Here is a 25,315-nt window from a genome sequence, read left to right on the forward strand (position 1 = left end):
GCTATGCACGTCCACACTGTGAATAGAGCAGTAACAGTGGATAGCTCAGTTAGAGAACGCCACAGGCATTGAAATGGTATCAGCACTTTTAATCCTCTCCTGTCTGTTTTTGATGATGTCACTGCCTGTGGCCCTGCAGCTACCCATACCGATGTTCACTTGTTGCTGGTTGTTATGTTTGGGAGATGAATGCCAGATACCAAGACACTTTTATACTGTCAACAGAGTCATATGCTTTACTCTTTCTCTTTTTGGGATGTTTAGATTTTGTTCTACCCCCTCCCCCACACACACTTTTTTTTTGCCTACCATGAGCGCATTGGTCAGAGACACAACTTTAAGGTTTGATCTTCAAAACTTTTGGGCAAATATTTGTCTGTAGTGTTTTTTTTAGTACCTGATGCTAATATCTGGAAAACCGGGAGGGTGATACAGATTTGCATGTATATTATATAATACAAATTGTCCATACACAAAATTGTTGAAATTAGATATTATTTTTTACACAATATTTAGTCAAAATACACCGCGTTTCCACCGAAATGACTCAGAATAATTTGTCCCAGGAACATTTCCCCCCCAGACCTGTGGACCTGTCTGTGTTTTCATTGCTGTCTAAACATAGACTTTAAAAAAATATGGACGTAGTGTCTGTGACGTCCCCTGTAGGTTTCTGAAGAGCATTTTTAAAGCCTAAAGTGGGCGGAGCCGGCCGTCGCCATCTTTGCTGTCTGTCCCTCCTGGATAACTGAAAATGGGCAAAGAGGCGGGACATGGGGGGAGCTGAACCAGGCTGTAAACATATTTGTTTCTGCTGTAAAGTTGGCCATTTTAACATGAGGGAGATACAAAATTTGACTCCCTTTTGGAGCCAGTCGATGAATTGCAGTTTAAGTTACTTCCGTGTTGGCCTCAAGAGAGATTGCTTAGGTCTAAAGAACTGTGAAGATTAGGCAAATTAGTCTGGTAATGTAGGACTATGCACGTCCTTCCAGTTCCTGCTGGATTTCTCTGCATATAAGCTTAATAAAGCCTGAACCTAGATATCGGTCCATTGGTCGTATTTTTCAAAACTCAAACGCTGCTTTAGATACTAAACTAAGAATTTTTTTTACCCAGCTTTGACATAATAGGAGGAACAGTCAGTATTGTTTAACCAGTGTACTAGACTGAAACACAGTTATTGCAAATAGGTTAAAAGAGGGAGGAAGAAAGAGAGAAAATCAAACTGTCGAAGGTGGCTGCTCTTGAGAAATGAGGTTTCAACATCATGTTCTGTGAATCACAGTTTGCTTGTTTGAGCATGTTAATCTGGGTTCACTGTACGATTTTGGCCACGATTTGGCCGTCTGAGACAAACTTTGAGAATCCTAAAAGATTCCTCTCATCCTGGCCCAGAATTTGAAGTCCTTGATCGCTAGTTTGACGGAATTCTGGCAGTGTCGGAAGTTTTGAGACTCATGCTGCCTTCACGTACTATCGGCATTATTGTAAATACTGGTTTCCTATTTTTTTATTTTCAAGAATAGCATGTGTCACGGATTGATGATGTAAAACTCCAGACAAGTCTTTTTGTGCGCGTCCGATTTTTAACGCATCTTTACTGATGTACAGTGTGGCATGGCTTACAGCAGGGATCGTGTTAGTAAAGTCTGACACGCAACAGTTGTAAACAACTATACAACTAAATCGTAAAGTGTGATCCCGACTTTAGTCGCTCCTCATGCATCTCTGTTGATTTTCATCGCATTTAGTCAGTAGAAGGATCATGTGTGATGAAGTAATCAAAACTGAGAAATGCTATACATTTCTCACAATTGGTTCTTTCGAAAAATGTCAATTCATTCTGCTAACGTGAATGTGTGCGTAAGAAAACATTGTGTGTCTTGATTGATCTTATTCCTCCTATCTGATTGGGTTTGCACATTCATTTGCACTCAGCCACTTGGTCTTTTTGTGATAGTTCAGTAAAAATGTGGTGAGCAAGGGTAAATTCCCCCTTTGATTGTGACAGAATCTGATTTATTTTCAACCACTTCATGTTTTATTGGGACAAAACGCTGTGTATTTTGACGTGTTTGTGTGCGTGCATTTGTTGCTTCAGGTTTTACACATTCGCCCGTCTCTAGGTTTCAGTTGGTTAAGGAATCTCAGTTCCCATTTCTGTCACTGCGGTGTGTGGTTTTACAAAGACAAGGGAAAAAATGCTCAGCTGCCATTCATGCTGTCATGAGGCTGTCTGGGGAAGTCCAAAAACAATCTACTAAATGAGATGTATCCAAGCATATCTTGATCTTGAGTTTTCTCTCTCAATGTTTCATTAGGCAGCACAATCCACAGGTTTATGGGATATTTTTCACATTTAATGGATTAGCTATGCTTTTGGAAAATGGGAATTGGCTAATTATTTTAAAATGTAGTCCGTTTTTTTTCTGTTCTGTTGTGATCGGATGAACAATGTCCTCTTTGGTATTGGTGTCTAGTGGTCAATTATCATCTCTTTCTCTTGAAAATTTAGCTACAGGCACATCCATCATGTTGCTGTGAAATCTGTGGCCGCCTGCAGATTCTAAATTAAAATCCCCACTGAGGACTGATTTACTTTGTATTGATGTAAGAAATACCCTCCCTGCTGCTCTGGCTGATGAAACCATTACATCATCCACACTTCCTTTTGGAAAACAGGGAGTCGATACTTCTTTTTGCACTACTTAATAAAGACACTTAGCTTGTCAGCACCTATCAAGACTTCCAGGAGGGGTTTTTATGAGGTTAATGACCTTGGGATACACAGTCAGCACTGAGGGCAGTTGCTATGTTTCCATCCAAAGTTGCGAATTCAACTTATGCGGAAAATTGGAATATCGCATAAAACATTTGCGAATAAAGCAGTGTTTCCATCCAGTGAGCCAAAGAGACCCATGGCACTAAATATCACTAAGAAAAATGGAAGTTGCTGCAGTAGGAGAAACCACTGTATATAATAATTCTGTAAATAATGGATTACTTGCGCCTGAGAGCGTGCAGACGGAACTCAATAAAGTGATTTTGCTTTTGGAAGCGGATGACTGCTGTTTGGGAACGCAGCCGTGTAAGAACCACTTTGACGACGGACTTTGCTCAGGCATTTCAGAACAACCAACAGCATTTCAGATGCTATGCAACGAGATCGTTCCGCTGGATGGTCCAGTTATGCCGCCCCATCGCAAAGTCACATGACTTTTTTGATGCACATTGAGGAATTTATTCGACAACTGTGTTTACATCGTAGTTTATGTCCATGTTTTCTTATTGGATAAAAAAATGTCTGATACGTTTTTTATTAATGCAATATGCTAAAATGTGCATAAAATGGGTGCATGGAAACAGCTCTGTCAAATACCATCAAAGTAGGGCTCTCCTGCTTGTAAAATGTACAATTGAATTAATGAACGCAAAACCATTGGCCGTCGAAACCATTGTATTTGGGTGGGACAAGACCCACCCACTTTTTAAGACCAATGATATTGGACCCACTCACTTTTACCGTCTCTAAATGTTCACCTACCACTAACTGATAAACACTTTATTATTAAACACTCATTAGACGCTTTATTTCCACTTTTTGAATATTAAAAAGAATAAATGCCTTTCTGATCTGATATGTGATGGGAAAAGGGAGTAGAGCGAGTCCGATAAAAAGCCGGATTCGAACCTCGGGTCAGTTTTCACATCAAAACTTTCTGCCATGTGCCTTACCCCTACAATTGCCACTGTTAATAATTCAGTGTCTTCTGTAATTTTGTCTGGCCCAACCAGACGTTTAGTAAACAAGGCAGGCTACCTGCACTTAATGTAAATGACGTCAACATTAGCTACCTGCACTTACTGTACTCCAGTAAAAGTTTTCTGGGGGAGGACCCACCCACATTTTGTTTGCTTCTGACGCCCGTATATATGTAAAAGTTAACATTAAAGGAGCTGTATGTAGGACTGTGGCCAAAACTGGTACTGCAATCACTTTCGAATTACTGTTGAGCGGTGTATCCCCTCTCCCCCTCCCCCTGACTCGAGGTTGCCAGATAGGCTGCAGGGTCCAGCAGGAACGTAGGCTGCTACAAGGAGCTTTCAATGGCAAGTGTCGAGTCGTACACAGTACGTTTTTTTTCTTTCTGTTAATTATGTTTATGCTTCAAGCGCGATGTTTTGTGAAGTAATTATGAATCGCAAAAATGTACTAATGGCGATTAGCCAAATATAATCGTAAATATGAACGCTCGTATGTGACAGTACATTCCCACATGAAAAAATACTATAGTAAAATTACAGCAAAGCTAAATAACATTAGCAATGGTCATACAGGTCAACTTGCAGCATGTTTTGTCCACTATATATGCGAAGAGCGAATGAGGAATAATTTTTACCGAGGTAACGTTAGGCTACTGTCTCAAATACGTTTTCACATTGCCATAATAGGCGTGCTAGTGTTGTTTTCCTCAGCGTCCCAGCATAATGACAGAGAAACGGGCTCTGAAAATGCATTACTAATGTTAGCAATGACGACTCGCCGTTTTTATTTACCAAACAATTCCTTAACGTTACCTTTTCAATTCAATGACCCACCTCCTCCATCTGCGCTAACTAACGTTACTTTGCACGAACATGCATAACTTTGTTCGACTGTCATGAATATTTGAAATGTCCATTTACATTAAGTACAAGTTAGCCAAACATAGATGAACCTTACCTGTCCAGGAGAAAATTAGCAACGTTGGCATCAGTCTTCAAACTATTCTCCGTTTTCAGCCGTCTCCATCTTTCAAAGGCATCTCTTATACAAATCCTTGTTTTATTTCGGACACTGTCACGACGTTTTTCTGATTCATAACGAGGTCGTTTAGGTTTCGTAAAGTTAGACATTGTTTATCCAAAAAGTTTGTAGCTGCAGCTGTAGTAACTAGAGCAGAGCTGGCAACTCGAATGCAGAAACACTACTGACTTCGTGATTGGTAGACAGGTGGAGGGTGGCGCTTCAGGCCAAAACACAACATGTCAACATCAACATCAGTTGAGGGCTGCAACTTCACTTTTAATATGACAATATCTTGGCCGGACAACCGTTGTCAGTGATATAAGTATTTGAAATTAACATGATTTCTTAATGTGTAGTGACATATCAGGGCCATTTTATGATTAATTGAAATACATTTCTTACATACAGTTCCTTTAAAGTGCCCCTATTATGCCTTTTTGAATATTACCTTTTTTGCAGTCTGTAATAAAAAAAAGTTTGAAAGGTCAAAGTACATGACAAATAAAGTTATTGTTTCCTAAAATAAATGATTGATTTCGAACTGCTGAAACAAGTCGTCAGCAATCTCACTTCCTGTTACAAACCTATGTAACAATGAAACTAATTTGCATAATGCCAGCTCATGGCCTTCATTGGCTGCACGCAAATAAAGTCTACTTTGACCCGCCCTCAAACACTGTAGTTATACCTGAGGCCTGGAAGGCTTTGGTTCGTGTCGTCATGTCGAGAAAACACTTTTTTCATGGTGCAAATCCACTTTGAATGCACTTCGGACATGTGCTGGAATTGTGGATTGGATATGGAAATGGGTGAGACATGCTGCAATTACAACTGACTTGGCCATCTGAGCAATCAGTGCAGAGTAGGCTTGCAGAATGGAAGAGGTTTAGAGAAACTAAATCTTTGAACAAACCATTTTCTGACTATTTAAACCTTTAAAATTGCATAGTAAAATAATAATAATAAAAATCAACAGATTAAGTTAGAACAATGGCATGCAGCCACTGCATGAGTTTTATTTATATTTATATATTTAATTCAAAAGTTCAGAATCTGTATGATTTTTTTATGCTCACAAAAAAATTGTGTGCATTTGCATTTACAGTGGAGGGCCATCCAATAATTTTTTGGTCATTCATGCCACTGCATGTATAAAGACGGATTATTTTATTATTATTATTTTAGAAAAACATACTGCATTACTGGTTCTGAAGTATCTGTACTTTTTTTTTTTTTTACATCCCTACATCAAAGTAATGCAAAGTGCATACTCTGTAAACATAGACCACACCTCTGTTCACTGTTATGAAATATAGGTCACATTTGCGCTTATGTAGGTTAACACAAGAATCACTTTTACTTCACAAATAAAGTTAGCAAAATAAGCCACAGACTGAAGAAATGTCAGATGTGTTTGTAAGTCATCTAAGCGAGAGTGATACTTCATTGATTCAGCCGACCTTGAGTAATAGAGGAACTTCTCCTTGTGTGCTGTCATGGAACAGACAGAAGTGAAAGGAGCGGAAGGATGGAGGGAAGGAAGCAAAAAATGGATAACATGCAGAAAAACAGATTAAAAACAATTCTGACAGCACTTCCTTTTCCTCTATTGAGCCCCGCTTGCAGGCATTTGAAAGGGGAAATGTCACCGGCATCATTCTTCTTTAAACTTAATAGTTTTTTTGCTTTGCTTGTATCCCCCCTACCGCCTCAACACACACACATCGCTTATTAAAGTTGGCATGAAATGAAAATTCTTATAATTTGTAAATGTTATAGATTTTATTGTGAACCATTCAGCCATGCATGTGTACGTCACAATACAGAAAAGATCTGTCGCTACTTTAATTTCATTGCAACTATTTGTTTTTTGTCATAAACAGTCATATTTTAGTGCTTAATGACCATTATCATTTTTTGTTTAAACTAAGGAGTAAAATATACCTGGAGAGAGAATTCTTCTAGCATTCCTTTATATCAATGTATCCTTTTCACATTTCAAGGGTTCTCTGAAGCGGAAGTCATCATAGTTGGGAAAACTTCTGAATGGGAGATGACAGTAAATATCATTTTTGTATTTCCATTTTCTACAATAGCAAAAGGGGTGGGGCGGTGGGTGAAAGTGCTTCCACGACTTTCCAAAAGAGTAAAAAGATATAGAGAGATTGATTACGATGGTCAGAAGAAAGATGTCAAATTTGCCATCACTCCCTCAGCCGTTGTATTAGAAATACTCTTGCAGCAGCGTTAAAGGCACAATATGTAATTTTCGCCGCTAGAGGTCGCTTATACAAAACAAAGCTGTAGCTTGATGATGCCCTGATTTTGTGGAATCATGGGAGTTGTTGTCTTCACCTCTATAAGCCGGTTGAAAAGAATCCAACGGGACTCGGGCAGAAATCATATTCACGGATGAGCTAATGTATTAAATATTTATTAACATTACTGTAGTATGAAGCAGGGCGGGGCTGAAAGAACAAGGCTGCTGCAGCGATTGCTAATGAGAGACAAGCACGACACGCGGCTCAAGAGAGAAGTGGAGCTTTTATTATGCCACAGACGTCCGCTACCGTTTCTTCTGGTCATGCGCATGTGTGGTAACCAAGCGGCAACTTCCCGCAGTTTGTCTTGAAGCCAATACGGAAGTGACTTAAAGTGCAATTCATCGACTGGCCGCTAGAGACAGGCTCCAAAATGGAGCAGAATCTCTTGAGCCCTTATTGAGTGCCCAACTCTACAGCAGAAAAAACATGTTTACAGCCTGGTATAAATTGTGGTTTTGGTCTATACGACTAATTTTGCCCTTCATGACAATTGTGAGGGGGGTGAATTTTTTTATAACTCATTCGTTTACATTATATAAAGCCTTAAAGTCCTGCATAATTAAGGGCGTGGCCACTTTGAGTGACGGGTGGATAGCCATTTATCTGCTGTCTGTTAGTCATCGTGTCACCTCAGCTACGCCCACATCCCGCCTTTTTGCCCATTTTCTATTATCCGGGAGTGACGTGCTGCCAAAATGGCAACGGCCAGCTCGTCACTATTTTACACCTCAAAACTGCTCTTCAGAATCCTATGGGTGACGTCACGGACACTACGTCCATATTTTTTTACAGTCTATGGTGGTAACGCAGCACTGTTTTATCATATTAGATACGTTTGAGTGTGTTGAAAGTTACAATGCTACTCTGTGCGTTCACTATGCGACTACTTTTAGACACTTGTTGCACACTGCAGTAAGCTGGATCAATATTAGGCATGGTAAAACATGGTACTCGCGGTAAATCAAGAAAATAATAAGATTAACTGTGTTGAGCTTTATAACGATGATTCGTTTTCTGAAAAAAGTAATAAAACGCATTATATTTTAAAGCGTCTGTGGTGTTTCCATGGTTTCTACAAAATAAAATCGAGGGTAACGAGGGAATGATGTAATTTGATAGGCGACGCACGGACATGGTCCCATGTCCTGGTTAAAATTGCTTATTTCTCTGGATTTAAACATTCTTGGAAACATTTGGGATAATGTAAGTACACAAGTCAACAAAATATATATCATTGTTCTAGTGGTTTTTGAATATTTTAATTCAGAAATCTTACATATTGTTTTAATTTAAGTTTTGTTTTTGTTTGTGTGTGTGTGTGTGTGTGTGTGTAATTTACTGACATGGTAATATAACACAATATACATGTGTTTTATATTTAAAAAAAAATGTAAATATGAAAAACTTTTCTAAATTTGTGATGTTGATATCTGTGTAAATGTGTCATCGCCGCCTATTAAGTGTCTATAGTTTCTCATCTGATGCACCATTCATTCAATTTTCTCAGCTGCCTTTCTATTGCATGGCTGCAATTCAAATGAATAGCTTACACAAAAATGATAATTCTGTCATTATTTATTCACATTTATGTTGTTCCAAACCTGTATAACTTTTATTTTCCGTGGAACACATGAATGGGGCTTTCAGGTCTCAAAAAGGACAAAAACTCACCATTGAAGTATCATAAATATGGTCAATATATGTTTGAATTGGGAAAAGATAACATTTTTGAGTTACAATAGCCTGTTTACATACGACAAAATGTTTTTTTAGAAGATCCAACAGAATTGGACTGTTTTATCTTCAGATCTTATCTTCAGAGAGGCGGCCTATGGTCATCATCTCTCTGGGGAATGCTTTTGAAAGCTGAAAATAATTTGAATTGGTACTTAGCACACCCCGCGTCTCAGTTACTGTCTTGGTTCGGAACTGTGTGAAGCTCTTAACTGTCAGTCAGTCCCATGAGGACGGACACAAAGAAACAGCCACGGGTCAAGTCAGACAGATAGCGGCGGAGCTGGAGAGCGAGCTATCTTACCACATGACCTCACTGAGTAAATAGGATAAGACTCCAGCTGAAATCTGGGCACTTTTTTTTTCATTTTCTAATCACTCTTTTTACGAGCTGAAAAAAACATTTCCTCATAACGCCTGTGAAATGGAATAGCCGTCACTTGTGTCACATTCAGCCTCATATTTTCCTCAGGATCAAATGAACGTAAATATGCTCCAAAACAATAAAATCTGGGCGTCCTGTCATTGTTTTGTGTTCTGAGTTTCAGCCAGTTGAAAAGTTGGTGGTTCACAAACAACTAGGTTTTTTACGTCTTTTTTTGTTTGACATCACTCTTTTGCTCGATTGGATAGTGCTCGCACACCTCTGAAGGCGCTAACTTTTTAACTAGGAAGACTTCAAGGAAATGCTAGTGGTTTTTCGTCGAAATTCTTTTTTCTTTTTTCACCACTCTCGCACTTGCTTCACCGTTCACATTCACATCTCTCTTTCTCTGCGCTCTCTCGTGACAACTCTTTTTCCAGGCGTCTTGACATGTGGTGGGATCACGATTTGATCGACTTCCACAGCCTTCATGTTTGGTCTTGTAACCAATTAAAGTCTCTCTGGCTTGAAGAAATGTTGACGTCTTTGTTCATCTGTAGAGTTCACCAGACACGAATAACCCAAAAACACTTTGTTCAATTATGTGCAGTTCTCTTTTTTTAGACTAAGTGCATGATTTGACTGTTTTCACTTATCCGACACAAATGGCACAAAAATATCAAGTAGGCCTTGCTATATATATGCCAGTTAAATGAAGTGGCTGGCATGTATTGATATTGGCATTTGTGGAGAATTGAACACCGTTTTTATAACAGGTGCATGTAATAAGTCATCAAGCATCTGTCAGTGCTTGATTCTTCCACTGATGGCTCATAACTTTGCCTGCACTTGAAACAAGCCTTTGCTGATATGCAAAACGAGTTACTCATTTGGAGTGGAAAAATTGTGAAAGTGAGTGTATGTTTTTCCTTCAGTGTAATAGTTTTTTTCTCTTGTAGTATTTCGAAACCTGAATTGTCTGATTGAACAAGCAGTACTCTGAAATGTCATGCCAACGCAACTGCAGTAAGAGTGATCTGAATTTAGTGCACCATCTGTTCAAATTTGAACAGTAAAATATTTAATAATTCTCTATCTAAATTGAGGTCATGTAAAAAACATGGTTGAGCTCCAAAACTTCGGATTCATCATGTTATTCCGAAGAAAAAATAAAGCTGTTCTTTGTAATCTTACTTTAAAATGTAGTAACTTGCTCTATAACTTCTATAGTTCACGCTGAAGTAAGCCAATAATGATAGATTTATTTTGAAACATTACCACTGGGATACGAGTCTTGACCTTTAGTCCCTACGACCCTCATGCAGATCTGGCTCTATTCTGCAACAGAATGACCACTTTTCACCATCCAATCAATTCCCAACGGATAAAATCTAGCTATGCCTTATATTTTGTTTATATTACAAAAGTGAAATGGGTTGTGACTAGTGTTTCACGTTGGACTGCATGTCTGGACTACTAAAGGAAAATGTGAACGGAGCACAAAGAAGGGGTGTAGAAGAATCTGTTAAAGCTAAATCAAAGTTTCTTGGCATCAACGCCTCACTTTGTGCATGTTTAATTGATTGCACTAAATTAGCACTATTAATTTGATAAGAGGGAAAGTGTCTTGTGATAGTGATACTTCAGGTTAGAGCAGCCTGATGGCCCATGGCTGGTGTGTGTGAGATTCAAACCAGTTCTTATGTTATTGTGTTCCAGTGATCTTGCATTCATCCTGTTGATCATGTGCAACTATTTTTATGCTTGCGAAGTTGAACATTTGTTTTTGAAGGTTTGTTTTGTGATTTTCTGCTGATGTAAAACAAGATACTGCCACCGAGATAACATTATTCAGCTGGTGGACATGGAGGAGCTTTTGTTGAAATAGTGAGCAAGTCTTTGCACACAGTATGCTTTTTTCCAGAGAAAGGGTTTTTGAAGTTTTTCAGTGAAATTATATAAGAAGTTACATTATAGGGTACAACCATAGGGTACAACAGGGCTAAAGGCACACCTTGAGAAAAATTAGCTTTTCACTACTCCCATAGTGTATGATTGCAGAAAAAACGTTGTATTGAACATTGATGAAGCAACTGAAAACGAATCATAAATGTGGTTTATTTTGTTTAAAAATCTTATAAATGTATGAGGGGGTAAATGACACACAGGGTAAAAGGCTTACCAGCATGGGGCAAAAGGCACACATACAAATACTTTTGCTAAAATAATGTTAATATTTGTTCAAAATAATCACTTTAGCAAAGTTTGCACTATTTTCTGCAGTATATTAAAAAAATATACTGTCATTAAAATGTTAATATAAAAATATATTTTAAAAACAGAAATAAACTTATTTTAAAAAGTAAAGATTCTGAAAGCGTTGAAGATCCCATAATAATTTAATATAGATTTACAGTAGTAACATTAAATTATATTTTATTATATGATATGTAATATCATATTTTTAAAATATGATGATTTCATTATAAATATGGTGATTTATCTCTAAGGTGGATGCCCAACTTAATATATGATATTTACCATCTGAATCTAACCATGTCATGTCAACAAATGGAAACGTTAGCCAGCTGTAGGTCTATTATCATGTTAATTATTGTGCCTTTTGCCCCAACAGCAGATGCACTTTTTACCCCAAATACGATACGTTTACAAATTCATCCGTTATTGAAAAAGTGTTGCTTTAATTACCTTGAACAAAACTTTGACCTTGAAAATCATTAAGACAACCGTTGTCTTATCATTTTAGCGATTCTCATTTGCTACTTAAATCTAAAACATAAAAAAAAACATCAAATATTAGATGAAATTAGTGCAGAATAGGATCAGTCAAATATCCACTTTTGGAAAGTGCAGCGGGAAGTTTTTGTGGCATCTTGTGTTTTAGAGGAAAATACAATCAAAGCCGCCTTTTACCCCTTGAAGCCTTTAGCCCCGTTGTATCCTGCATGTTAAACTTCCAGCTTGCAAATGAGCAAATAATTAGTTTGTTTTTTTGTGTGGAAAAAAAACGATGTTTAAGGAAAAATAATTATATTTTTCTGAAAGTTATAGTAATATTCTGCTAAATATGCTTTTATCATTTCTTTTTTTGAGGCATGTGGAAGTAGAAAGGTCCAAAAGAAAAATCCCTATTAATTGAGCCCTGTACTGGAGATCCAGGGCAGACGGCTGGTGTTGGCCAGCTGAGCTGTGGCCCCAGATGGGCCCCTGATTGTGGGGTTTGTGGTAGTAGCAGCATGTGCTTGAAGTGAGCTGGTATCCATTATCCTCTCAAACATCAGCACTTCACTGTGGGAACCTTATTGATCTACAGCTCTATAATTATTCTACTAGCACTCTCTCTCTCTGTGTCTCTCTCACTCTTCTATTTTATCTTTCTGCTGAACCCCTGATCCTCTTTCTTGCTCTTTTCTTCCCTTTTAATTGCTTTTTTGTCTCATTCTTATGTTCCTCTTCTCCCCCACACGTGCCTCATCCCTTTCCCTAATTCCAGCCCTTTCTATCGTCACTCTTCCCCTCCTTTTTCCCCAATGTTCCCTCACTCATTAAAGTGCAATGACCTTTTGTGTTCTACCAAACTTGAGAACAAGCTTTGTTGTTTGTCTACAAGTCAATAAGACGGCCAATTTCTCTGGTTATGTATTACAACAGAGCAATTGTCGAGTCAGGTTATGGGTATGGGTATTCAGTCAAGTTGTAACAGGTTTGCACACTTGGTTGACACTTCAGAATGTAACAAAGATCTGTTTCAAACAAATCCCCCCCAGAAACCCAAGAAAGTAGGGCTGATCAATTAATCGTCTGTTTAATGAGATTATGATTATGCTGTCATTATTAACACATTTAAGCCTGCAGGCAACTGGCACATTCTGTAGGAATTTCTGTAAAAATAAATAATATCTGACCACCGGTCACTAAAGTTGCTGTATTAAAGTTATATTGGTATGAAAAATGCATATACATTACTGTTCTTGGTGAACACATGTCTCTTATGTTCACCAAGGCTTCATTTATTAGATCAAACATTCAGTAAAAACAGTAATATTTTAAAATATTATTAGAGTTCTTAAATAACGTAACAATGTAATATATTTTGGAGTGTACTATTTTCAGCAATTACTCCAGTCTTCAGTGTCATTCTTCAGAAATCATGCTGATTTGGCGCTCAAGAAACATTTCTTCTTATTATTTTTATTATTATTATGTTGAAAGCAGTTGTGTTGCTTAATATTTTAGTCGTAACTGATACTTTTTTTCAGGATTCTTTGAATAGAATGTTTGAAGAACAGCATTTATTTGAAACTTTTGTAACATACATGTCTTTACTGTCACTTTTGATCAATTTAATGCATCCTTTCTTATTAAAAGTATTAATTCTTAAAAAAAAATCTTACTGACCTCAAGTAGTATATTTCTGGAATTCGCATCTCAAATTTATTTGGATGTATTCATAAAAGAATATGGCGTGCAGCTGCCACACACACAAATACACAAATATTTTTTAAATGAAGTGCAATTACAATATTATTGGGCATAATATATAAGTACTATTTGTAATAATTTATTCATACTTAATATTTTGTGCTTTAATACTGTTTTTGGCTGCTTTTATTGTGTCTGCGGTGGTCTTCTCTGGTCTCGTGGCAGTGGCAGCGTGACTTTATTTGAGATCTTCCTGCAACTCCCTCAGGTTCAGTGGAGCTGGATCAGGAAGCTCCAGCCATCGATTTTTCTCTTCTTCTATTTTAAACCCTCCACAGTCACTGTCTCCACTCAGCTTTGGCCTCAAGGCTGCTGTCAGTTTAGTACGGACCGCTGGGATCAGCTGTACCGTAAAGACTACGCCACGGGCGCAACCCACAGCAGAGCTCCTGTGGCCCTGTGTTTGCTTAACTAAAACAGACTCAAACAAGCCAATGACGAAATACTCGGACTACAATACTGACATATATTTTGCTCCAAATAGGCTCAAGTTGTCGTTTACAAAGTGAAACATATGTTGTTGGCCCAAACCTGTGTGAGCTGCCTCACTATCCAAGTTGCCTAGCTTTCTAACCGACATGAACCTGGTTTTATTAAAGGCACAATATGTACGATTTTTGGATTAAAATATCCAAAAACCTAGCCTGACGTCGTCATACTCCGATTCTAGTCAGAATATGAGTCTGATACTGCTCCATTGGGCTGTGATTATGAGGCGTGTTTCAACCCAACCAGGAAAGAAATGCCTCTGCACTCAATTGGATAGACCTACAACCAATCAGAGCAACGGAGCGACGCATAGTTGTCAACAGAACTCAACTACTATTTGCCGGTGTTGTAAAAAAGAATTTACGGATACACAGAGTACTTACCAACACGATCATCATTTTTAAGAGAAATAGTAAAAGGTGAATGCATATACGAACAAGTTCTCCGTTTAGGATTAGAACGAATTCAGCCCAAGCGCTCTTTGGTGACATGATTACGTTACTGTTGATCATCTGTCCATCATCGTATAAAGCCCGCCCTGACAATTTCATTGGTCCAAACAGCTCTGGTTCGAGCTTAGTTGCTCCACAACAGATCAAGTCCAGACCGATCTTCCCGACCTCAAATATTGTGGGCGGGGCTAAGTTCATCTGGCATTCAGGCTACCAAAAACCACCAGAACAATGTTGTATATTTTGTTGACTTGTGTACTTACATTATCCCAAATGTTTCCAAGAATTTTTAAATCCAGAGAAATAAGCCATGTTAACCAGGACACGGAGTGTCTCCATGTGTCGTTTATCAATGACATCATACCCACGTTACCCTCTGTTTCTTGTAGAAACCATGGAAACACCAAAGACGCTTTAATATATTATGCGTTTTATTAGACAGGTGAGCAACTATTTGCATCCATTCATCGACAGAAAACAAATCATTGTTATATAGCTCAACACAGTTAGTCTTATTGTTTCCTTGATTTACCGCAAGTACCATGTTTTACCATGCCTAAATATTGATCTAGCTTACTGCAGTGTGCAACAAGTGTCTCATAGTTGCCGCAGAGCGATTGCACAGAGTAGTATTATAATATAACTTTCAACACACTCAAATGTATCTAATATGATAAAACAGCGCTGCGTTACCACACATACGCATCGGAAGAAGTGGTAGCGGTCATCTGCAGCATAATAAAAGCTCCGCTGCTCTGCGTCGTTCCACTGCTTCATACTACAGTAGCGTTAATAAATCTTTAATACATTAGCTCATTCATGAATATGATTTCTGCCTGAGTCCCGTCAGATTCTATTCCACCGGCTATATAGGTGAAGACAACAACTCCCATGAATCCGCGAAATCAGGGCGTCATCAAGCTACACCTTTATTTTGAATAAGCGGCCTCTAGCGGCAAAAAATTACATGCTCTGCTGATAAAACCGTACATTCAAACTCTTTTTCTCATGATACCACATCAATAGTTTAAATCAGGGAACTATGCTAAGCTATGCTAAAAGTGCTACCTCCAGACACCGAGATCGGCTGAATGGATTTGAAAACGGTAAAACTAAACTTTTAGTTTCCCGTTTCCTGTTTGGAAAATTAGCCTATTTTAAAAAAAAGTGTAGTGTTCCTTTAAAGATCATATTGACGTATTGTGTTCCCTTCAATTTATCCCTTTAAATGTCTTTAGTTGGTCTTTAAAAGGTCTTAAATTTGCCTTCATAAAACCTGCAGAAACCCAAATACTATTTCAGACTTTATACTTAAAAAAATAATGTTTAATTCAATAGGTTACTGTCGTTTCTTTGTGAAATTTACTGGCAGTTTAATCATGTCCTTTCTGATATCTCAGCATATATTGTAAGAGTTAAGTGGTTCTGTAAAAGTGGAAATATTGGATATTCTATTACAAATTTAAGGTTATTAAGCACTTGTATCATTCATATCATTACATGACGTGTTTACACAAGATTACTTTCAAAACGGTGTATATTTTAACATTTATCCCAGAAAACGCCTTGCCCCATAGACTTCCATTATAAGTTCATTACTGTAAATGTGATTTATGCTTGTTTTCACAAAGTGAGGGCTGTGATAATCAACAGCATCTGTGCCGAGAGCTTAACTCGAGTTTAACCCAGAACATTCCTTTAAACCCCTGTCAGATAGAAAGTGATGCGTGTTTGGCAGCAGGTATCGCTAAACCGTGTCTTTAGACGGCCTTCCTGTGATAATTAGCCTGGTGGATGTAATCAGAATGGGAAAGTGGTTTAGTTCGGCCACCTGTGTGTTTGTACACATGGTCATGTGAATGCGCTCTCACAAGGTCACTACAACAGCTGCAAGTCTGCTGATCTCAAATAGTGGACAGGTGTGTGTTTCTGCCCGTTGCGGCACATTTGAGGGCGTGAATGTATTTGCCCTTCGTTGAGTGATGGGAAACGGGCCTGTGTGTGTTTAAGTGTTACAGTAGTACTGTATAGCACACAGGTGTGCTCTCAAATATTTGTGCGCTGAAAAATAATGTTTTTGTTTGCATTGTGGTTGAATTTCTGCTAAAGTGTTTTTCTCTCTATACAGGAAGTTTGGGGAGCGCCCTCAACCACAGCGCCTGACGAGGTAAGTTTATCACATTCACATGCTATTAACAAACAAACAAGCTGACAAAAATGAATAGCTTTGGTACGACCTACATTTGTGCATAGTTACATGGAAATGTTTGCCATTTTTAAAGAAAAAACTGTGAAAATCTGTTAATTAGTAACCATATACAGTGGTTTAACATCACATTATGTCATTTTACTATAAAATTCTAGCAAATTCATGTTGTTTCGCAAGGAAAATTCTGAATAATTTCCCAGAAATTTCTGCGTGACCCGTCACAAATGAAGTTTTGTTTTATGTATAAAACAAGTATCTTTCTAGGGTGTTTTGTGTTACGTCTTATGTTATTTGGTCAATGTTTATTTTAATACTTTAGTGTTGTGTGCTATCCTGGTTTTTTGTCTTATGTGTATGACCCTGTGAACTGTGTATATAATGGTTTTGGCTATGTTTTGTAGACTTTTACGGTTCATTTTAAGGTAAAAAGATTTTGGTGTATTAACATTATATAATTTAATTAAATATATACTCACTTGACACTTTATTAGGTACACCTTGCTAGTACCGGGTTGGACCCCCCCCCCCCCCCCCCCCGTAGATTCAACAAGGTGCTGGAAACATTCTTCAGAGATTTCAGTCCATATTGACCTAATAGCATCCCGCAGTTGCTGCAGACAAATCTGCAGATCCATGACGCGAATTTCCCGTTACAGCACATCCCAAAGGTGCTCCATTGGATTGAGATCTGGTGACTGTGGAGGCCATTTGAGTATAGTGAACTCACTGTCTACACTACACTAAATATTCAACTATATTACTGATCTACCCGCATTGATACTATATGATAATTGAGCTGGATGACATCACTGTTTTCTCCAGAGCGGCTGTGCAGCCGAATCAAATTCTGTTGCATTATTTTCCTGTTAACACTGTGAAGCTGCTTTGAAACAATCAGCATTGTAAAAAGCGCTATATAAATAAAGGTGACTTGACTGTCAGTTTGAGATGATTTGAGCTTTGTGACATGTCACATTATTCTGCTGGAAGTAGCCATCAGAAGATGGGTATACTGTGGTCATAAAGGGATGGACATGGTCGGCAACAATACTCAGGTTGGATGTGGCGTTTAAACAATGTTCAATTGGGACTAAGGAGCCCAGAAAGGTGCCAAAAAAATTTCCCACACACCATTATGCAACCAGCACCAGACTGAACCCTTGATACAAGGGGGAATGGATCCATGCTTTCATGTTGTCTTAGCCAAATTCTGACCCTACCATCTGAATGTTGCAGCTGAAATCAAGACTCTGGCAAGGGTTTTCATTTCATGTGAGTACAGTGGTTCAATATTAATATTATAAAGCGACAAGAATATTTTTGGGGAGCCAAAAAAACAGAAATAACGACATATACTGATGGCCGATTTAAAAAAACTGCTTCAGACCGTGTTGAATCATGATTCGGATCACGTGTCAAACCGCCAAACGTGACTTTGGCGCTCCGAACCGCTGATTCGACACACTGATTCATAACGCTCCGAAACGTCATGAAGCAGTGTTTTGAAATTGGCCATCACTATATAAGACGTTATTTGTTTTTTTTGGCGCACCAAAAATATTCTCGTCGCTTTATAATATTACTATTGAACCACCCTACTGACATGAACTGATTTAAATATGTTTTTAGTACATTAATGGATCTTGAGAGAGGAAATGTCATGGCTGCCTATGCAGGACTCGCTGAGCCATCGGATTTCAACAAAAATATCTTAATTTGCCTTCCAAAGATTAACGGAGGTCTTACGGGTATGGAACAGCATGAGGGTGAGTAATAAATGACATTGTTTTCATTTTTGGGTGAACTATAACAAGGAGCTGAACAGGTGTACCTAAAAAAGTGGGCAGTGAGTGTATGGTTATAATTTGTCAAATAATATTTACCAATATGCCATGCTGTAAAACATTGTCACCATATTTTTTACGGTTTATATTTAATTTCTACCAGCCCTTTTACTGTAAATTTAATAGGATTTTTTACCTATTTTGGAAAATATTATTAGGGCCCGAGCACCGATGGTGTGAGGACCCTATTGGAATTGCTCCGTTTATATTATACAAGTAATTTTTGACAAAAATATATTCATAGTTGTTGCAACAATGATAAAATGTGCATCACTGGCAGACATTTCAAAAAAACTGTTGAGATTTGCATTGTAGGTTTTCGAATAGCGCCTACACTGCTGAATGACTCTTTATGTAAAAACAAAACATGAATATTATAACTGTTTTCCCTGAAATTAATTGGTCAATGTCGTGTAGTACAGACAACAAAAACCTGTTCATCATGCATTCTTTTTGTCTGAGATTTAATTAAATTTAATCTTTGGCCCCTTTTGCAGTTTATTTAATGGCTGGTCTGAAAATAAAAGCACTGTTGGCTCAGGACGGCCACTGAGGTTTGGTTTTAGTGTCTCTCGACAGTGCTGTGGAGTTTTTCCATAGTTACTGTCCCTATTTGTCGCCATCATTTCACTCTACTTTCTCTGAGCCTCTTTCTCTCGTTACCCTCGTCTCTTCTTGTTCTTTTCCTCCGTCCATCCTTTTTTGAGGAGTTAAAATTAGAGGCCAATAATTCATTTCAGAAATATGGAATGAAACATTTTCAGTCGATCTGTTCTGTGAAGCAGCTCCAGTCAGCGGTTTTTGTTTTGAGTGGAGAAGTGAGGGACATGGAAAATGATAGAGAGGAGAGAGTTCAGCGCTGCCCGCCCAACCCGTGCCGCACGCCCTGCGGTTAACTTACAGCACGACTGCATTCTGGCAGAGATGACACACGCCCTGGCAGGACGTTGCCACCGCTTCATGGCCCCTGTCTGTGCTAGGCCCCTTCCGGTGAACCTTTTGTGTTTCTCACTAAGGTGTTGTTCAGTCATAGGTTAGGAGCAGATTAGGTCAGATTAATTTGGGTCAAACCTATTTAGATGATGCTTTCTGTGGACGTCAGTTATTTTAATGAAATGTGCACCATGGTGTGATGCCAGGGGATAAAGTGTGTGTGTGCGTGCGTGCGTGTGTGTGTGTGTGTGTGCGTGTGTGTCGGGGAGCCCATTGCTAAAGATAATGTGACATGCCTGGAGGAGGATGAACCTCTTTAAACCTCTACAGTCTCAATTAACAGGCAGAGTATTATACAAACTATCATCTTCTCCTCTTGTGCACATTCAAACATGCAGCTTTGGCACAAGTAACTGTTTTTATCAGTATTACTAATTCTGCAAAATGTGGGCATGAACTAACTTGAGCATTTTGTCATTCATTCTTCTCTCCTTTCTCTCCTTCAACAATTTTCTAGCCTTTTCTCCTATACAGTTTACTCTCTGTTTGCTAGCTGTCATTTGATGTTTTTTTTTTGTCTGTCTATCTGTCTGTCTATTTAGATATAGTATTATTCTGATGTGCTTTTTAAAATGGTCTTTAGTGAACTATTATCCATGATTTTCTACTAGTGGGAACATGCAAATTCTGTGCAGAATTTTATAGGAAACATTTTTTTTTTCATATCAGTATGTGTCCCTGAGTGCAAGATAAGTCTCCAATAGTTTTCATCTGACGTGAAAAGAAAACTGTAAATGTGTACGTCTGCTAACAATTCATTTTGGCAATGTTATTCCAACGTTTATCTGTTTGCTTTTACACTAGCGCATACAGTTACGTTCAAAAGTTTGGAGTAAGTTTTTGTTTTTTTTAAGAGATTAATACTTTTAATCAGCAAGAATGCATTAAATTGATCAAAAGTGACAGAATTCATACTGTTACAAAAGATTTCTATTCATTAAAGAATCCTGAAAACAGCCTATCGTGGTTCCCAAAAACAATATTAAGCAGAACAACTGTTTATCATACTTTGTTTATAATAAGAAATGTTTCTTAACACCAAATCAGCTTATTAAAATGATTTCTGAAGGATCGTGTGACACCGAAGAATGATGCTGAAAAATCTGTTTGGTCATCACCAGAATCAATTGTTTATAATATTTTCAAATGGAAAACCGCTATTTTAAATTGTAACAATATTTCACAATATTACTGTTTCAACTGTATTTTGATAAAATAAATACAATCTTGGTGAGCATAAGATACTTTTAAAAACATCAAAAATCTTCTTTTGAAGGGTCATGTAGATGGCCTCAAAGTAAATAGATATGGATGATAAAAGCACAAAACTCTTTGCATTATTTACGTCTTGGAGCTTTAAGAAAGAGTACAAAGAGTAGTAAAAGATGCAGATAGCATTGGAAAGTTAGATTTATTTCAACCAACCACTTTTAAATGAATCCGTTCCGAACAGGGATTCGGCAATTTAGCATAACTCAAATGTTCATGGAAGTCCATGCCTTCTATTGTACATATATTTTACATACTATACTATACTTTATTCATTTATTTTTTAAATGTTTTTATTTATTTATACACCGATCAGGCATAACATTGTAACCACTGACAGGTGAAGTGAATAACACTGATTATCTCTTCTTCACGGCACCTGTTGTGGCGTTCACACTGGACGCGATTTGCATGAATAATTTGCGCTTATCGCGCGAAGGTGGACGCTTGAACATTTTGAGTTTACTCGCTTCATTCGCGCGAATCGCGTTTGTAGACGTGTAAGGATTTGAGCAAGTTTGGCTAAGGCCAGATTGTGATGGCTATGATTGGGTCACAGCATCTCCAAAACTGCAGCTCTTTTGGGGTGTTCCCAGTCTGCAGTGGTCAGTATCTATCAAAAGTGGTCCAAGGAAGGAACAGTGGTGAACCGGTGATAGGGTCATGAGCGGCCAAGACTCATTGATGCACGTGGGGAGCAAAGGCTGGCCCGTGTGGTCCGATCAAACAGATGAGCTACTGTAGCTCAAATTGCTCAAGAAGTTAATGCTGGTTCTGATAGAAAGGTGTCAGAATACACAGTGCATCGAATTTTTTTGCGTATGGGGTTACATAGCCGCAGACCAGTCGGGGTGCCCATGCTGACCCCTATCCACCGTCGAAAGCTCCAAAAGTGGGCACGTGAGCATTATTTCAGCAGGATAATGGACCCTGCCACAAAGCAAAAATAGTCCAGGAATGGTTTGAAGAGCACAACGAGTTTGAGGTGTTGTCTTGGCCTCCAAATTCCCCAGATCTCAATCCAATCAAGCATATGTGGGATGTCCTGAACAAACAAGTCTGATCCATGGAGGCCCCACCTCACAATTACAGGACTTAAAGTATCTGCTGCTAACATCTTGGAGCCATATACCACAGCACACCTTCAGGAGTATATTGGAGTCCATGCCTCGACGGGTCAGGGCTGTTTTGCAATTGGGGACCAACGCAATATTAGGAAGGTGGTCATAACAGTTTGGAACTGTAAATATTCCTTTATTGTTTTTTAGTCATTTACACTAATTATGTACTGTGTATTGCTTTAACAGTTTTGACTATTACTTGCGCCATTTTCTGGTCCAGTTGATTTTTCCTGATTTAAATGCTCTTTTAAGCCATTTCAGAGCAATTTCACAAATACCAAAATATATATTAAATATAGCTAAAAATATTTTGTCTTTGTTAGCTCAGGCCTATTAGACTGGCACGCCTTACAAAAAAATATATTTTACTAAATTACTAAATTCTTTTTTTTATTGTGTTACATGCGAGCTTTGGAGCCATTCGTTTAGAGACAGTTGAATGGTTCAATTCAACATCTATGACACAAATAGAGAAAGATCACCGAAAATATGGTTCTTGACTTATGTAGGCCACTTTTCATTGTGGTTTTTCTTCTCAAGATTTGGTCTGTCTGACTGTTTTCATCTTTCTGGTCATTGTACCTTATGAGGTGGTTTGACTTTCTTGTCCTGTGGTTTTGAAACGTATTAAAATGTGTATGCGAATTATTGCGTGTGTTGTGGGTTGCTGTTGCGTGTTCAGTGTTTGTGTTCGTGTCAGAAGCTCTTCCTGTTAAAGTGCCCATATTTGTCATGCTGTTGCTGAAAACTGATGACTCACATGGCTCATCCACTTCTTCCCTCAATGTGTCTGGCTTTGTGCGTATCTGTGTAATGCTGTGGTTGCTTGTTGTTAAGTTTTTTCCTTGTCCTTCTGTCTCTAAATGTTATTTCATACTGGCTTTCTCATCTTACAGTAAGGTGCCTTTCAGTTCTGTTTGAACTGACTTTTCTCTATCGATCACTACCGTTTTGTTTGAGTATCTGTGTATGTGCGTTTTCCGTGAGGGAGCTGTCAGCAGAGATGAAGGTCTGTGGTTTTTCTCTCAAGCATATGACGTCACATGGCCCAGTGGCTTGATTTTGCGTGCAAGACCTTTGCGTGTGCATGTATAGGAAAACTCTGATTGATCTTCAGGACCGCTTGCATGGAGTTGCGTGTTATTGATGACCTTATTTTACCAGCACTGCAAGGTGCAATAAACCATGACATGAATAACGCCAAGTTTGGTTCAAATGTTCCCCGAAAGATGTTGGCCAATGAAATAAACCTCAGCTTCTATCATATGTTTTCCACTTTAGTATTCAGGTGGCGTATGTTTTGGATCCTGAGTGATCTATGATCTTTAAATACATTTCTGAACCGTACACACAACTGCATATTTTCAAAATCGTCTAGTCGTTAGGTTGTCAGAACAACTAGTCATTTTAGAAAGCTTTGTATAATTAGGCTTGTTCGGCGTCCACCAGACACTGATCAGACACATTCCTTCCAGATGTTTTTGAAAGAATGTTTGCTCACCAAGGCTGCATGTATTTTATCAAAGTTACAGTAAAAGCAGTAATATTGTGAAATATTATTACAATTTAAGAGAACCGTTTTCTATGTGAATATATTTTAAATGGATGGCGAAGTTGAATTTTCAGCATCATTACTCTTCAGTCTTCAGTGTCTCGTGATCCTTCTAAAATCATTCTAATACATTTACGCATTTGGCAGACGCTTTTATCCAAAGCGACTTACAGTGGCCTTATTACAGGGACAACCCCCTGGAGCAACATGGAGTTAAGTGCCTTGCTCAAGGACACAATGGTGGTGACCGCTGGGATCGAACCAGCAACCTTCTCCGTGTCAGTTCCATGGTTTAACCCACTGGACCACCATCTAATACGCTGATTTGGAGCACAAGAAACATTTCTTATTGAATTTATTCTTATTCTTATTCTTATAGAAGTGCCCTACCGGAAAAAAATGAATTCCGCCCTTTATGACATCATACAGGGCCATACTCAACTTTTTTCAAACTTGTTTGAATCCTGAAGTAGTGTATTTGGCACAGAAATACTCCATCATACGTCCAGCTCGTTTTTTTGTTGTTGCCATGTTTAGCATGAGAATCCAACTCTTTAACAGTACAAATAAGTCAGAATGCATGAAATGGCATTAGACCAAAGTGGGTTTGAATGACCGTGCTATTAACATTATTTATATATTCATGTCGGGTGGCCATAATTATTTATCTGCATGGACAAGATAACAGCTGTCATGGATGTTTTGAACGGATGACTGAATGGATATAGACAGGAAAATAACTGTAATTTTAATTTCTAGATCTAGTATTCTGAAGTGAAATAAATTAGAGCTGTGAGATTGCATTTATTTTTTTATTTTTTATGAATTAACGAGACAGAGACAGAGAGAGAGACAGAGAGAGAGAGAGAGAGAGAGAGAGAGAGAGAGAGAGAGAGAGAGAGAGAGAGAGAGAGTAGCCCAATAGTGAAGATTTTTGGTTTAATTATAGCTAAGTTATCACCTCATTGCTGAGAAATATAATGTAGCTTTCAGTGAAGCTGTTTTATTTATAAAACTCACGGGACAGAGGTTGAAAACCAGCTTCTGAATGTGAGCGCAATTTCTTTTCTTTATAAAGTTTCCACCTCAATAAAAAAGCTGTGAGCGAGTGCACACAGGCACATCTACTTCATAATACAGCATAAAAAAGTTATTTGTGGCCAAACGTGTCGCCCTCGCCCTGTGGTGGCTTGGAATTCCAAGGGGAATCGAATATACATGTTAGACGTAGGTCGGATGTCCAAAAATCGGATATGTATCTGATTTAAAACCACATTTGGAAGTGGCTCAGATTGGATGCAAAAAAGAAAACGGATCTCGTGTGGATTTTTGTCTTTACACGTGTGCAACAAATTCCAATCTGTGTCAGATGTTAATAAAAATCAAATTTTTTTTGTGTATGTGTAAAAGCAGCCTAAATGACTAACTGACTATAACCTTTTATTTCACAAAACCATAATAGTCCTCAAGCACAAATGGAGGCGTATGGATTATGCACAATAGGAACATTGCTCACAGCAGGTGGTTTGAAGTCTGACAGTAATTGTCTTGAAATTTATTGTTGAAGGTGATGAATTCGTCATAAAATTGGTGCTTTGATGGCTGAGGTGGTGTTTGTAGAAAGGGGGTGAATTTGAAGAGTTTTACCATCTTTAGAAGTTACTGTTAG

General features: G+C 38.2%; 1 protein-coding gene across 3 annotated transcripts in view; it reads left to right on the forward strand.

Annotated features, from left to right (window-relative positions):
* rbpjb (recombination signal binding protein for immunoglobulin kappa J region b) overlaps positions 1 to 25,315 on the forward strand; it is a 72,708-nt gene that overhangs the window by 23,133 nt on the left and 24,260 nt on the right. For all 3 annotated transcript variants that reach the window (XM_079811199.1, XM_079811197.1, XM_079811198.1), the window contains exon 2: positions 16,787 to 16,825. In XM_079811199.1, coding sequence (XP_079667325.1) covers positions 16,787 to 16,825 — 39 coding nt within the window. The remainder of the gene's footprint in view (positions 1 to 16,786; positions 16,826 to 25,315) is intronic.

The sequence above is a fragment of the Gobio gobio genome, assembly GCF_949357685.1.
Source record: "Gobio gobio genome assembly, chromosome: 2".
Taxonomy (NCBI): domain Eukaryota; kingdom Metazoa; phylum Chordata; class Actinopteri; order Cypriniformes; family Gobionidae; genus Gobio; species Gobio gobio.